The 13,262-nt window shown below is 41.2% G+C and overlaps 1 protein-coding gene across 1 annotated transcript in view; it reads right to left on the minus strand.

The window, feature by feature from the left end:
* The window catches only part of cfap74 (cilia and flagella associated protein 74), a 66,017-nt gene that overhangs the window by 14,065 nt on the left and 38,690 nt on the right, over positions 1-13,262 (minus strand). Inside the window, exons 22-23 of the mRNA XM_036142518.1 lie at positions 12,580-12,708; positions 2,711-2,798 (exon numbers count right to left, since the gene is read on the minus strand). Coding sequence (XP_035998411.1) covers positions 2,711-2,798; positions 12,580-12,708 — 217 coding nt within the window. The remainder of the gene's footprint in view (positions 1-2,710; positions 2,799-12,579; positions 12,709-13,262) is intronic.

Here is a 13,262-nt window from a genome sequence, read left to right on the forward strand (position 1 = left end):
CAACATGCTAAAGGAATAGAAACAATTAACCAGGATGTCATTCCATATTTTTATAGTACATATTATATTGCTAATCAGAATAACAAATTCCCACCTGCGCTTCCACAAAGTCAGAAAACACAGATCATTGTGACTCCGATCTGTGGCTTCTATAAATCAGGGAGTGAAAAAGTTTAAACTTTTCCTTTTAAGTGTATCCAGCATTTTGAGAGATGCCCACTTTAGACACTTATAGTATATTTTTTCCCTGTGTTATTGTAAATCATCATTTAATCAACATAAGAACTACCCACCCAGAAATGAGCTTTTTGATGCCATAATCTTAGATCTTCAGCCTTCATTTGGAGCTGAATTGTGTTAGAAACCATAGGACGTGCTTGATTTGTTCTGTTAAGAAGCCGATCTGATGTTTTATGCAGATCGGCTGTTTCACCCACTACTTCTTCTGCTGAACATGATCAGCAAGCAGGTAGACTACCAATTAGCCCCGTCATGCATGCGTCTGCAGTGCAGCCTACACCATTGCCATCATTGCAGTCAACACCGGAGGGATGTAGGAAGTCAAAAAGCTCCCACCAGGCTGCAGTCAGAGAGAGAAAGATTGTTTTGGTCACCCTAAAGCGTCATGAATTCAGACTGTATGCTGAACTGTACTGGATTATTACAAGGAGGATATATGATTTACTAATTTAAGACGGGCAATATGAAGCAAAATTAACCCAAACAGCAAATTTAGACAGAAATAAGAGGAGCTTAAAACCAGATTTTGAAGATGATCATTAGTACTGCTACTGTTTTGCTTCAGCTTCACCCCCTACTGCAGTGTGCACCGTGGCTGCAGGGATATAAGATTCAAACTATTTATGTTGATCATCTTGCAAGTCAAATGTAACTGGAAATAATTTAAAAGTGTCTGGCAAAATCAGTCAAGTTGCTCGTCTACTTAAATTTTTGCTTATGTCAGCTGATCGGCCTGATTATTGTGCCTCTTGTGATGTCATCGACCCAACTACTGTAGTGCATCACTCAACAGCCTTTTTCCTTAAGAGTGCTATTTAGAGTATTTTATGTTACAAGGTTTTGTGGTAATCTCCATCTCTAGATTCAGCTGTGTGTTTTTTTATTGTCAGTGTATATCAGTTAGTATAAACAAAGAAAAAGGCAAAACAGTCACATCTTTAACCCCCCGCCCACAAAGGAAAAAAACAACAACAACAGAGCAGCAACACTAACTACAGCAGTTCACCCTTTCTGTTAAAGCCCACCACAGATGGGGCAGCTGAAAGAAACCTTGTAAAAATGAATGAAGGTTAAAAGAAAGTCTAAGAAAGGAGTTCAGTATTGTTAGGAGAGCTGCACCATCCCGAGAAAGACGTTATTATGTAATATAGTAAAGCTGATATTGATTATAATTGACCCACATCTCGCTTTTTGGTTCCTTCATCAGAATGTGGCCACGTCTCAGGGTCTCAGCCTCTATAATTTACACCCAGTGAGGCATCAACGGGCCAGATGTATTACTGCCACGCAGAGTTTGCATAAATGACACTTAAAATGTAGTATCTCACCAAATATTACATCCGAGCAGTCCTTTGCAACCTCGATAGAGCACACATGGATGTAGCGATGATGATTGTGATATTATTGTGCAGCTCTACTTTTTAGGTGTGTAACTATAAATAAATCAATGTTACAAAGATCTATCCCCATCATGATCTAGCCGATGGTTAACACAGTATAAAAAACGGAAGTAAAAGCCACTTTTCATCACATAGCAATGCACCAGACACCAAACTCTTAATGTTTAAAGACAAACGTGTCGACGAATATTAAAAATCCTATTCATCTGAGGAAATCCTGGTGACATTCAGCTAGGCCTGCAGATGAAGAAAAAGAAAAAGAGGAGCTGCGGTCATTAGAGGAAGCACCTCACCCCCTAACAACAAGAAGGCGACGGCCTCATTAAGCAGGGATTGCTTTGTTTATTGAAAGTGTGGAAAGAGCATAACACAAAAGAAGCCTTCCAGTAGTTCAAACCTTTGCAGAGCTCGGTTTACATGTTGCAGACAGAATTTCTTTTGAAAATACGTTTTCTTATAAATTATTAATGCATTTCATTCTGCAGAACTAGCAACAGAAACATTATTTTAAAGTTTGGTTAAGGAGAACTAGAAGGAAAGATACCATCTTGTATCTTTATAACATGTAACACAACACTTTATTTCCCTTTTCTATTTAATTATGTTCACACTTTTGGCTTATGTCCAAACTACAATAGTGAAGAAACATAAATGTCTCTCTCTGGGTCCTTCTTTTGTAGCCATGATGGATGTGGCTCATGAACATCAAAGTATTAAAACTTGTGTGTGATACCAAACACAAAGGATGTCTAAAAAATGTCATTTTTAGCCTCGTTATGAAGAAGGAAATACGCGCATTCAGCTGCATGCTCGTTTGAAGCAAATGAAGGCATTTTCAGTGGAACAATGTGGGGTAACCTTTATGCTCGGCTTATTAGCGCCTGTGGAGTAACTGGGCCTTGAGGGCAGGAGATAATTTTAGCTTGTTACCAGCAAAATAGGTTACAACCTTCAGTGGCGCTGCTTCTGTTTGTCGCAAAGTAGGACTCAAGCAGCCCGCTTACATGGTAGGCGCGCTCTCCTCAGGCTTCCTGTGAAATGAATGTGACTTGTAAAATATGATAACATACCTGCCCTGCTACTTGCACTGTCATCGGAACCTCCAGGACTCCTGTGTCACTGTCAAAGAAATTCTCCGCATCTTTGGACAGGGATTGTCTAAGGAGACGGTAGAGAAAAGGGGGGGGGGGGGGCAGTGTGAGAATGGAGTCGTGTATATAAAGCTGTGCTTTTTATAGTCATGAGCAAAGCAGAGCAAGGAACTAATAAATGCATAAAAGCAATGAGTACAATAGTGATTTTACCCGCATATGTTTTTTTTTTTTTTTTTTTCCCGTACAGATGCCAGACCTCAGGAGTCAAAAGCCGTGAACCGCTCTGGAGCTTGTCAGGGGTACATTCAGATTCAGACCCTGAAGACCCGCTGCGCTACTGTAACCCACGACTGTAGGATCGGATTGCCAGAGAAAGCAGGGGAGAGATGAAGAGTGCGCCTCCACACTACTGTAGGTTGTAGCCATGGTGATGAGAGACGTAAGTATGATTCAAAGAGGACCAGCAGTCATACACGGGCTTATGTAAAACCCCAGTCCTTCAGTCTCAGCAAGAGTTGACAGCGTCTCCCATGATAACATATACACTGTGTGTATATATATATATATATATATATATATATATATATATATATATATATATATATATATATATATATATATATATATATATATATATATGACATTTTTCCTTTGTATAGCAGTATCAATCGTCTTCATTCTCGCTTTTGCTTCCGTTGCCTTTTTTTCCCCCGGCTGTCTCTCAAAAGGCTCTTAATGCTGGCTGGAACTATTAATGTTGGGAGTTTAAATGCTGCCCACATGTTTAGAGAGTTAACCACCATAAAAAGCAGCTGCTTTACTATCAGCTGAGCAGGTTTGCGTCTCACATTTTCCATCCCTCACCAGTACTGCAATCCTTCTGTTCTACAACAACAACAACAACAACGTCCCCAAAGCCAATAAGGTCACTTCCTCTCCTGGCAAAATGAAATCTCAGCAATTACAAGCTGATCCCCCTCCCCCTTTCAATACTTGACAAACGAGGACAGAGGGTATATTTAAAGAAGCCCTCTTGTTCTGCCCACTAATAGCGTCGCTGCTGGAGAGTCACTCTTGAATTAGCTTGGCAGGTCCGAGTGGAAAAGCCTGGTGGGGCGTCGCCGGGCCCATATGTTCGGGAGAATTTGTGCTACAGATTTGCCGGTGTCCTGCACAGATTTGTCTTGTGTGCTCCTCCTCTCATTGCCAGATTATCCACAATAATTCTCTTTTTTTTCTTAGTCTTTTAATGGTATGCTTTAGATTCGTGGAAGACATAAGTACATGGAGATAGTTGGAATTTTAGAAGCACAAAACATTTCTCCAGAGTGTCCCGAATAAAAACCATAATGCATCCATGCTCCTCTGTAAAATCCTGTGTAATCCCAAAGGTTAGGACCATTTGTGATGAATGATAAAAATTTGAATACGCATTTATCAGAGTAGTGCCTCCTTTAGAGTGACTCAAATAATACAGTAGTGGAATATATTTTACCATTAAATAACGTGATTACGCACGGGTTTACAAACAGATCAAGAGGCTTTAACATTTATGACTGAGGGTTAGGGTTAGGGTTAGAAATTGCACAAAATGATAGAAATCTTTCGACTGGTGAGAATCAAACTAGCCGTTTTTGTTCCGTCTTTCATGCAAAGCCCGGTCCCCTTTTAAAGTTTCTGGTAATGACGTGAGCAGTGTGCTAGCAGGAGAAAGCAGGGGAGAGCCGGTCGACGTAATCTGTAATAAATCATCCTTGTAATCTCCCTTTTATCAGCCGGAACTGCCGGGGTTGGCCCCACTGCCTGCTCTTCAGAGATTACGCCTAAACCGCCTAGGCAAGCAATCCCATTCAAAGGATCCCGTCATCAGGTTTACGCAGCAAAAAAATAAGGAAGCAATGATCTCTTCGTGTATTATATAGGGTAGTTGTTTTCAAGTCAAAAATCCAGGATCAAATGAGTCAGATCACATGGGTATGAAACAAAGCATGCACCACTGCCTTAGAAAGAGAAAACCATTGACCTTCTTCACATTGGGATCCGCTTGTTATAGAACTACATAAAGTAGCGCAATACTGGGAAGTTCAAAGAAAATAAAAATCTAAAACGTGTGGGAAGCCTTCGCATTAGGCCCCTTTTCCTCTGATAGCCCTAAAAGACACTTCCCTTCAGATGTCACCTACCGGACCAACCGAGCCCACTTGTGCGTTAATGGATCTCAGAGTGCAGATGTTCATCAGAGGCTTGCAACATCAGTGAACAAACAGCATCATGGAGACCAAGGAATACAGCAGACGGCCCAGGAATAAAGTTGTGCCAAAGTTTAAAGCAGAGTTGAGGTTTAAAACAATATCCTGAGCTTTGAATGTTTCATGGAGCACTGGTCCGTCTATCACTTAAAAAACAAGACCAAACTTGCTAAAACAAATTCGTCCACCCAAACTGGCAAGCAGTGCATTAGTCAGAGAAGCAGCCATGAGCTCCATGGTAGTTTTGGAGGAGCTGCAGACATCCGCAGCTCGAGTGGGTGGTAATCTGTCCACTGAATAAATATTTATTTAAGTACAGACAAAAAGAAAGCCATTGATGAAATAAAACTGAATCTGCAGAAGAAGGGCAGATGGAATCTTGAACCGTCTGACCAACACACACACCCTCCCCACCTTGAAACGTGGGTGGGGGGGGGATGCTTTTCTTCAAACATGTCAAGAGGAGAATAGATGCAGCTAAATACAGCCCAATTCTGTTAAAAAATGTGTAAGAAGACACGAAAAAGTCCGGGGTCAAGTTTCACCTTCCAGCAGACAGGAACCCCGAACATCCAGGTAGAGCTACAAAGGAATGTCTTAGAGCAAAATCACAGCCTAGACCTAAATCCAAGTGGGAATCTGTGGAGAGACTTTGCTGTTCATAGATTCTCTCTCGCTTAGGGATATTTTCATAGGAAGAATGGGCAAAAACATCAATCTCTGAATGTGTAAAACTGGTGGAGACAAGCCCAGAAAGACTTGCAACTGTAATTACGGGCAAAGGTTGTTACACCAACCATTAACCAAGGAGAGGTGAATAAAAAAGCACATTTTCACAATATTTTGAGGATCAGGCATCATTTTCCTCCCATTTTAAAATTATTCACCACTCTGAGTTGGTGCAATATTTAAATCCCCAAATTTGGAATTTGCCATTTTAAGGTGTGAAAACGTGGCACGGTTCAAGTTATATTAATGATTGCACAGGGCACTGTGTACAATTGGAGGTGCCTATTTTGCCCATTTTGAATAAGGAACTAAGGAAGTTAATGAAGGTTAAGAGTGAGGATTACTCTGCCGAACAAAAACAGCACTAAGCTAAAAAAACAACAAAAAACTATCAACTAACAACTGCTCCCGACAGAAATATAGAAATGGACATTTTAATGTTAAAATCATAATGAGACATGCAGTGCTTCTATCTAAATCCTAGCAGGGGATGCCAGCAGGTGAGCTGGTGCTCTGGATACCGTGGAGAAGGAATTCTGTAGTGAACAGAACAACGCTGTGGATGTGTGAGGGAAAAGTGTGGGCTGGCTGGTGACAAATAAAGGTGGAGGAAGACAAGCAGAGAAGGGATGAGGCAAGAGAAGGCAGCTGAACGATGTGGGCAGCCTGAGCACAAGCCTTCAGAGGAGGAAGCAAGAATGTGCTCACTCTCTCCCAGAAGCCCGAGGAGGGCAGAGAAGGCACAAACACCTGTGTGAAGAATGAAAGCTATGACTCAGAATCCAGATTTAACTGTGTGTGTGTGAGAGTGTCTGTGTGTGTGTGTGTGTGTGCGTGTACTTGTACTTGCAACTGAGTGAGAACATTTTTTGCTCATTTTTCAGTCTCCTTTTTTTCTGGGCTAGGGTTTAGGACTAAGGTGTCACTTACGTTTAGGTTAGGGTTAGGCCATCGAAAGGTATGAAAATGAATGGAAGTAAATTGAAGTCAAGGCATGGTCCTCACATTGTATTTTAAACAAGGATGTGTGCTTGTGTGTGTGTGTGTGTGTGTGTGTGTGTAAGCTTGTGTGCGTGGATGTGACAGTGAGTGGAACCAGTGCAGATAATGAGGATTTGGAAATCCAATCGTGCTCCGGCTGGGAGAATTGGCAGTGCCATTTTAAATGACACACTGCCACTGCATAAAACAAAAGGAAACCGAGCAAAAATTAACAGATCGGAACAGAAGAGCCAACCATGACAGAGGGAAAGGACGGAACCAGCTTGCCGTTGTGCTCAACACATTATTTATTTCCCCCCGTCTCTGACTGAATTGCTCCGTAATTCTATTTTGGTTGAAGGTTCTTCTTTTGGTTCACGACGGTCCTTTTCATTGTTGTTCATAACAGAATGGATCTAAGTCGAATGTGTTGTTTCTCAGTATCCTCCTTGCTGTTGAATCACAGGAGGAGGCTTTTATTTATCCGAACAATAAATCCCAGCCGATTAAGAAGCTGTGTGCCCTCAACATACGGAGATCACTCAGCATAACTTACTGCTGTATTTCCTCAAGCCCTAAAAGACTTTAACCTTTTAATCTGGATAAAGAAAAAAAAAATCGTTGTGTGCTGTGCAGCTAAGTTTTACACTTGCCAATCTTGTTTAGATCATGGACGATTTTTGCACGCACAGTTTGTAAAACTGCATTATTATAAGCGATGGGCATCATAGGGTTGATCTGTGTTTTTCACAATTTAAAATTACTCTCGTAGTGAAAGGGAGATTGTACTGGCTGCTGCAGCCCCACCTCTCTGTGTTTTATAACTATATTAACAAGTCCTATCAACACAGAGAGCAAACACATTATTGTTGGCTTTTCAGTACAGAAAAAAAATGTAAATAGAGGAAGCTTTGAATTTATCTAAGCTTTTAGCTGTTTGTGTCAAGTCACATACGTCTCTGGAAACACATTAAAAAGCTTTGCGCGCTTTTTGTTGAACTGTGTAGTAGTTTTCCTTACCTAGTTAACCCATGCAGGGGCAGCAAAGTAAGGCCGCCCTGCACAAACTGATATTTTGTGGGGACAAAATATATGTTGTGGTTAAGGAAAAACGGATGCATATGCAGAAAAACAGATTATAATTCCACGTCTGCCAGGTTTGTTGAGATTGGACCAAAACACAGACAAGAGCTCGGGAGCCACACGATGAAATGAATGGTGGTTTATTGACAGAGTTACAGGCAGGCTGGTGATGCAGGGGATCAGGACACGAGAGGGTGAAAAACAAAACAGCGGTTGCATAATGGAGGACATGGCCACTGGGTATGGCTAGGCTGACAGAATATATAGGGGAGGAGCAAATGACACAGGTGAGAGGAGTAAGGAAATGAGGCAGAAGGAGAGGAGGGGACGTGAACTGGCAGGGGCAGAGGGAGAACTGAATCTAAAGGAAACACGTAAGAATGGCCAGACATGAAGGAATACCCTAACTAAACTAAGGACAGGCAGACAGAAAATAAAGATCTAACAGATCTACTAAAATCATAATGAACAGCAGCTGACTAACAGAGGGACCAAATCTAACTGTATTTTTCCGAGTTTAGTTCTGGTTTATGTTATTAGTTTTAGTTTTCCTCCTCTCTCCTGTCTTTGACTGTCTGGCTGTTTTGAGTTCTGTCTTGTCTGGATCCTCGTTTAGTTGGTGTAATGTTTTGGTTTACCTTGTTGTTGTCATCCCTTTTATGCTTCGCCTGTTTTAGTTATCTGGCCTTTGTTATTAGTTTTTATTTCAGCTCGTGTCTGTTTAGTCTTGTTTTCTACCTTAGGTTTATTGTCAATCAGTCAGTATGCTCCTTTTATAACCTCCACCTGTTTTGGTTAATTAGTCCCGCCCAGCTCTCCTGTTCCAGTGCCTATTTAAGCCTACCTTAGTTGTTTGTCTGTTGCCAGAATGTCTTGTGTTGTTTCCTCTCGCCAGCTTGCGGTAAGCACGTTCCAACCTTTATAATTTTTTCCTGCCAGTCCGTGCCTGATCTGTTCTTTGCCCTCCTGTTTTTTTAGTCTGTTTAGTTTCTGCCTGGTTCTGTTTGATTTCCTGATGTTCCCCTTTTTGCCTCCTGGATTTTGTTAATAAACCCCTTCTCAACATACAGCTCCGTGTCTGGCTTACATTTGGGTTCAACCTTAATGATTCATTACACTAACAGATAAAAGAATGAACTATTGGCATAAATACTGAACAGAAAACTAAACTAATGACAGAAATAAGACTTAACAGACACTAAAAGGTGCAAACCTAACCGAACTGTTGGATCCTCAGGAGTTTAACCCTAAATGATACTGTAATAAACAGGCGAACCAATACTAAGAAGTCCAAAACATAAAGAGAACAGCAGGATCCCCAGGGAGCTGCCAGAAGTAATCACATCCCTGGGGATCGTCTCTCAAACCAAACTCACTTCCTCATTAGCTCTTTGGTTTGTTTTGTCATTTTCATTGCCCCCTCGTTTTTAATCTTCCACAAAGCATTTGTATTGCCTTCACTGAGGCAATACAAATTTTATAGAGAAGTTCTCTATAAAAAAAGATTGATTGACTGATTGATGCACATAGAAAGGCATAAGTAGGTTAGATAAGTGGAACACAGTCAAACTACTGTATGGCATGCATTACTGACAAAATTTAGCATTATTCTACAGTGCTTTAAAGCTACAGAGTTTAGTAGCAGGTCCATATCATTGATTGTATTTACATTGGTCTTGTGGTAGTTAACACTTAGTGTTAGTCAATGTTCAATCTTAAATGACTTGGACTGGCATTGGGGACAAAAAACAACAATCTAGCTTTGATTTAGAAGGTGTCTACTGAGTTTAATATCTCTTAAAATTGTCTAACCCTAACTTTACTATTTACACTAGAAATGTGTCTGACAGTGCGTATGCACAGTGGTCTGTTCTGCGTTGCTCTGTAATGGATCTGTCCAGAGTCTAGGAAAGCCTGACATGCATGGGCGTAACGGACGCTGGGTACTCGTGGGACATGTTCCGCGCAGTTCTCTTATCGGTGCACTATTTTCTTCCAAACAAACCGTGTGCCGTAAGTTGAGTAATGCTGTTGTATCCAGATGTCAGCTAAATGATGACTAGTTAATTAATGCCAATATATCATGTATCAAGCTAGTTATCAAGAATACTAATGTTGTTGTCACCTATGTTACATCCACTGCTAGTTAGTTCATGCAAGGAATAAACCCAATCCTCTTTCATTTCTGTGCAAAACTCGTGCTCACTATGGCTCTCCACATATTTAAAATAAATCTCTATTGCTGCATAGAAATAGCAGAGTCAGAGAGGAGGCATCCTTTGTTCAGTGTTGTCATTTGGCACTTAGTGATCTGGCTGCTTGCCCTGTAGATGTTCAAGGGTCACTGTGCCGACCCAACCAGAGTCTGGCAGCTAAAACTTTAGATTTTGTTAGTAGTTTAATGAACTAAAATCGGTGACTTGGTGCTGTACTGTGGCTGTTAGTGATTTTGTGGTTCTTTAGCCACAAAAAAAAAAGAGATGCAAGAGAACAATGAATCACTCGACAGAGCTCTGAAAGATTTGGCCCCCCTCACTTCTGAGATGACGGTTACACATTACACCCCTGCATACATGACAAGTAAAACAAGAAAACAATGACGGGTGTGTAATCTTTGAACTGTTCTGTTTTAATCAGCACACATAAAGACCTTTAAAGACCAGATATAGTGATTTGCTTAAGCTAAATAAAAACAACAACTACACGCTTCAAAGAATTTTATCTGGATTGTATTTTATAAACCAACACAAAGTTTGAAATGAAAGAAAAATGCCATTTGTTACAAGCAGAAAAGGTGGTGTGGGAATTTGTAAGCAGTCTGCTTTACACTAATACCCCCAAATAAAGTCCAGAAAAAAGGAAAAACACAGTAACTAAAATCTAAAACAGTAATTCAGTCATCAGGTTTTTCCTAGAGGCTACTCCGTGGTATCACTCTGTTCCCATAAGTCCAGCTAATATTCTACGACTGCCGTGTTATATTTAGTAAAACTTGGGACTAAATCAGCTCATAAAATACAGCGTATGATATTTCCAGTTCTTACAACTTCAGATATCACAAAATACCAACAGCTGCCAGAACAACAACAGAGAGCAGTGAAGTGGGCCTGGTCTCTTAGGTTATATAAGCTGAATCCGAGCCAGCAAAAAAACAAACAAAAAAAAACAAACTAACGTGGATGGTTGATGCAGAGAAGGCTAAGAGAAGTTTCATATTAAGAGGGAGAGGCACAATGTATGTGGAGAAGTAACGGAGCAAAAAAACAGAGAACATAACCCGAATAGAATGAAGTCTAGTTAAGTTCAGGGGTGAGAGGCCAAGAAAAAGAGAAGGATGTGTGAGAGAGTGGGAGAAGACAACACAGGAGGCACAGGCAGCTAGAGTGAAAAAAGTGTGATACAGAGGGAGTTGGGAGGGGGTGGAAGATGTAGTTATGTTGCTGCTTGTGAACGCCGCACCATCACAGCAGCAGCAGCAGCAGCAGCACGAGCAAAGCTGTCCTCTAATCCTCGCGTTAAAACCTCTGCTGATTCACTATGACAGATTACTGACATTTTCCCACTTTCCTCTCAAGTCCCCCCCCGCTGTTCGACGACTAGCGCGAGCCGCTGACATTCTGTTTTAAAGTGGAGCGAAAATGTTCTCGTCGTTTACGAAAAAAAAAAACACATCAGCCAAGCTATCAATATACAGAGCTGCCGAACTGTGAAAAGGGAAGAAAAAAAAAAAAAAGGAGGGTGGGCAGAGCTGCGGCCCACGCGGAGGTTTTTACATACTGCACGCCTCTCACATTCGCCCTGGGGGTCCCCTGTCCGCTCTCCTGGCTTTCAGACCGCAGCTTACCTCCTGCCTCTCCATCTATATATAGAGCCTGGATTGTTGTTGAAAGAATTAGCAGGTCCTTCAAAGTCATTAGACACCATTATCAGAAGCCTTCATGGCCCTGCTGTGACAAAGTAACTAATGTATGTAGTTTGTGAAACTGCTTTCTTGTCAAAAAGCAGAGCTGGCAGATAATCCCGTTGTTGAGTCCAGCTGTAGCCAACAGACATGAGTTGGTAAGAGGTTCTCAAGGTTCAGAAAGAATGTTTATTTTTGAGAGTGCCGCAGAGTGAAAGTGTTTCTAGTATTACAAAAAAAATGCCGTGAGTGGTCAGTCTGACTTTGAAAGTGCTATATGTTCAATCCATTTAGTATTTTCCAAAAAGAAACGACTACTGCTGGTGCTGAAAACATAAAGCAACATATTGATAATTACAAGTGTAATATTTGCCATCTGTAACATTTACTGTCTCTGCTTTTAAGCAAGGGAAAGGTGTAGCAGCCTTCTTTGAGCCACATGACTGGTAGTGCGCAGCAACAGGTGGGGGACAGGCAGCAATGTGTTATTATAGGGTCAATAAAACCTGATGAAAGTGTCAGAACCTTTACTGACCTAGTATGAGAGTAAGTTCTAGAGATTTTGAAACTCCAAGTCTTTAAAACCGACAGCTGCCCCATGTCTCAAGGGCCAAGACTAGAAAAATAGATAAACAGCTCAGAACACTAGATGCACATGTACTTCTTTAAAGTACTTTTAGCCTGAGAAAAACTGTATGTTAATATCAAAGAATCCAAAGAATCAAACCCAGGGAGCTGACATCTTTGTAATCTGTGCAGGTTCGGTATTAGTCTCCTCTGACGTGAGACAGCGTGCACTTTAATAGAAGGTCAACAGAATCTTAACAAGCTCACTTTACAATAAGGTTATCCCTGCTTCAGTGACTCCATTAGCACTGCATCCTCTGTGTGTCCGTCCTTACCTTGGCAGGAATTTCAGCTGGGCATTAAAGGTTGATTGAGCCTGGATGAAGCCGTTTTTCGGCAGAATCTCCATGTGTTTCCTCATCTCCGGGCACACCTCAAAGGTCACTTTCAAAGCTGTGTTTGCTCTGCCGCGCAAGAAGGGGAGAGTTTCATTAGGCTAACGCTAACGCAACAGATAAAGCAAAAGGTAAAGCTACTTTTAAACATGGATGTTGCAGTTCAATATAACTTGGGGTGCCTCTCTGGTGGGAAAATGAAATGCTCAATATGGACAACAACTTAACACCCGACACTCCATGGCGGGATGGGTTAAATTATCCTTGGTTACTTAATATGGTTTGGTTTATTAAAAGGCATAAAAAAATAGATGAAAGAAACATATCACTGCTTACAGACGAGGTGAAAACAAACAACTGACTTTCATTTGAGTGGCCCCAATGGCAATTTGCCTGGCGAGAACAACATCTCCAAGCTAATGTCATTTCAGTAGCCTACTTTCTAAGGCGCTCCAGACAGAGGGTTGCACCACTGGTACCTAGTCTGAGTTGTAGCTCAGGCGTCTCAGATAAACATCTCTTCATTTGGAGACTTCTCAAAGACATCCAAACAAAGAGGAGTGGTTCTTGAAGGCAGGATTTGTACAATAACACATCTGAGTCTGCTCTCATCTTCAATGAAA

The sequence above is a fragment of the Fundulus heteroclitus genome, chromosome 1, assembly GCF_011125445.2.
Source record: "Fundulus heteroclitus isolate FHET01 chromosome 1, MU-UCD_Fhet_4.1, whole genome shotgun sequence".
Classification (NCBI taxonomy): domain Eukaryota; kingdom Metazoa; phylum Chordata; class Actinopteri; order Cyprinodontiformes; family Fundulidae; genus Fundulus; species Fundulus heteroclitus.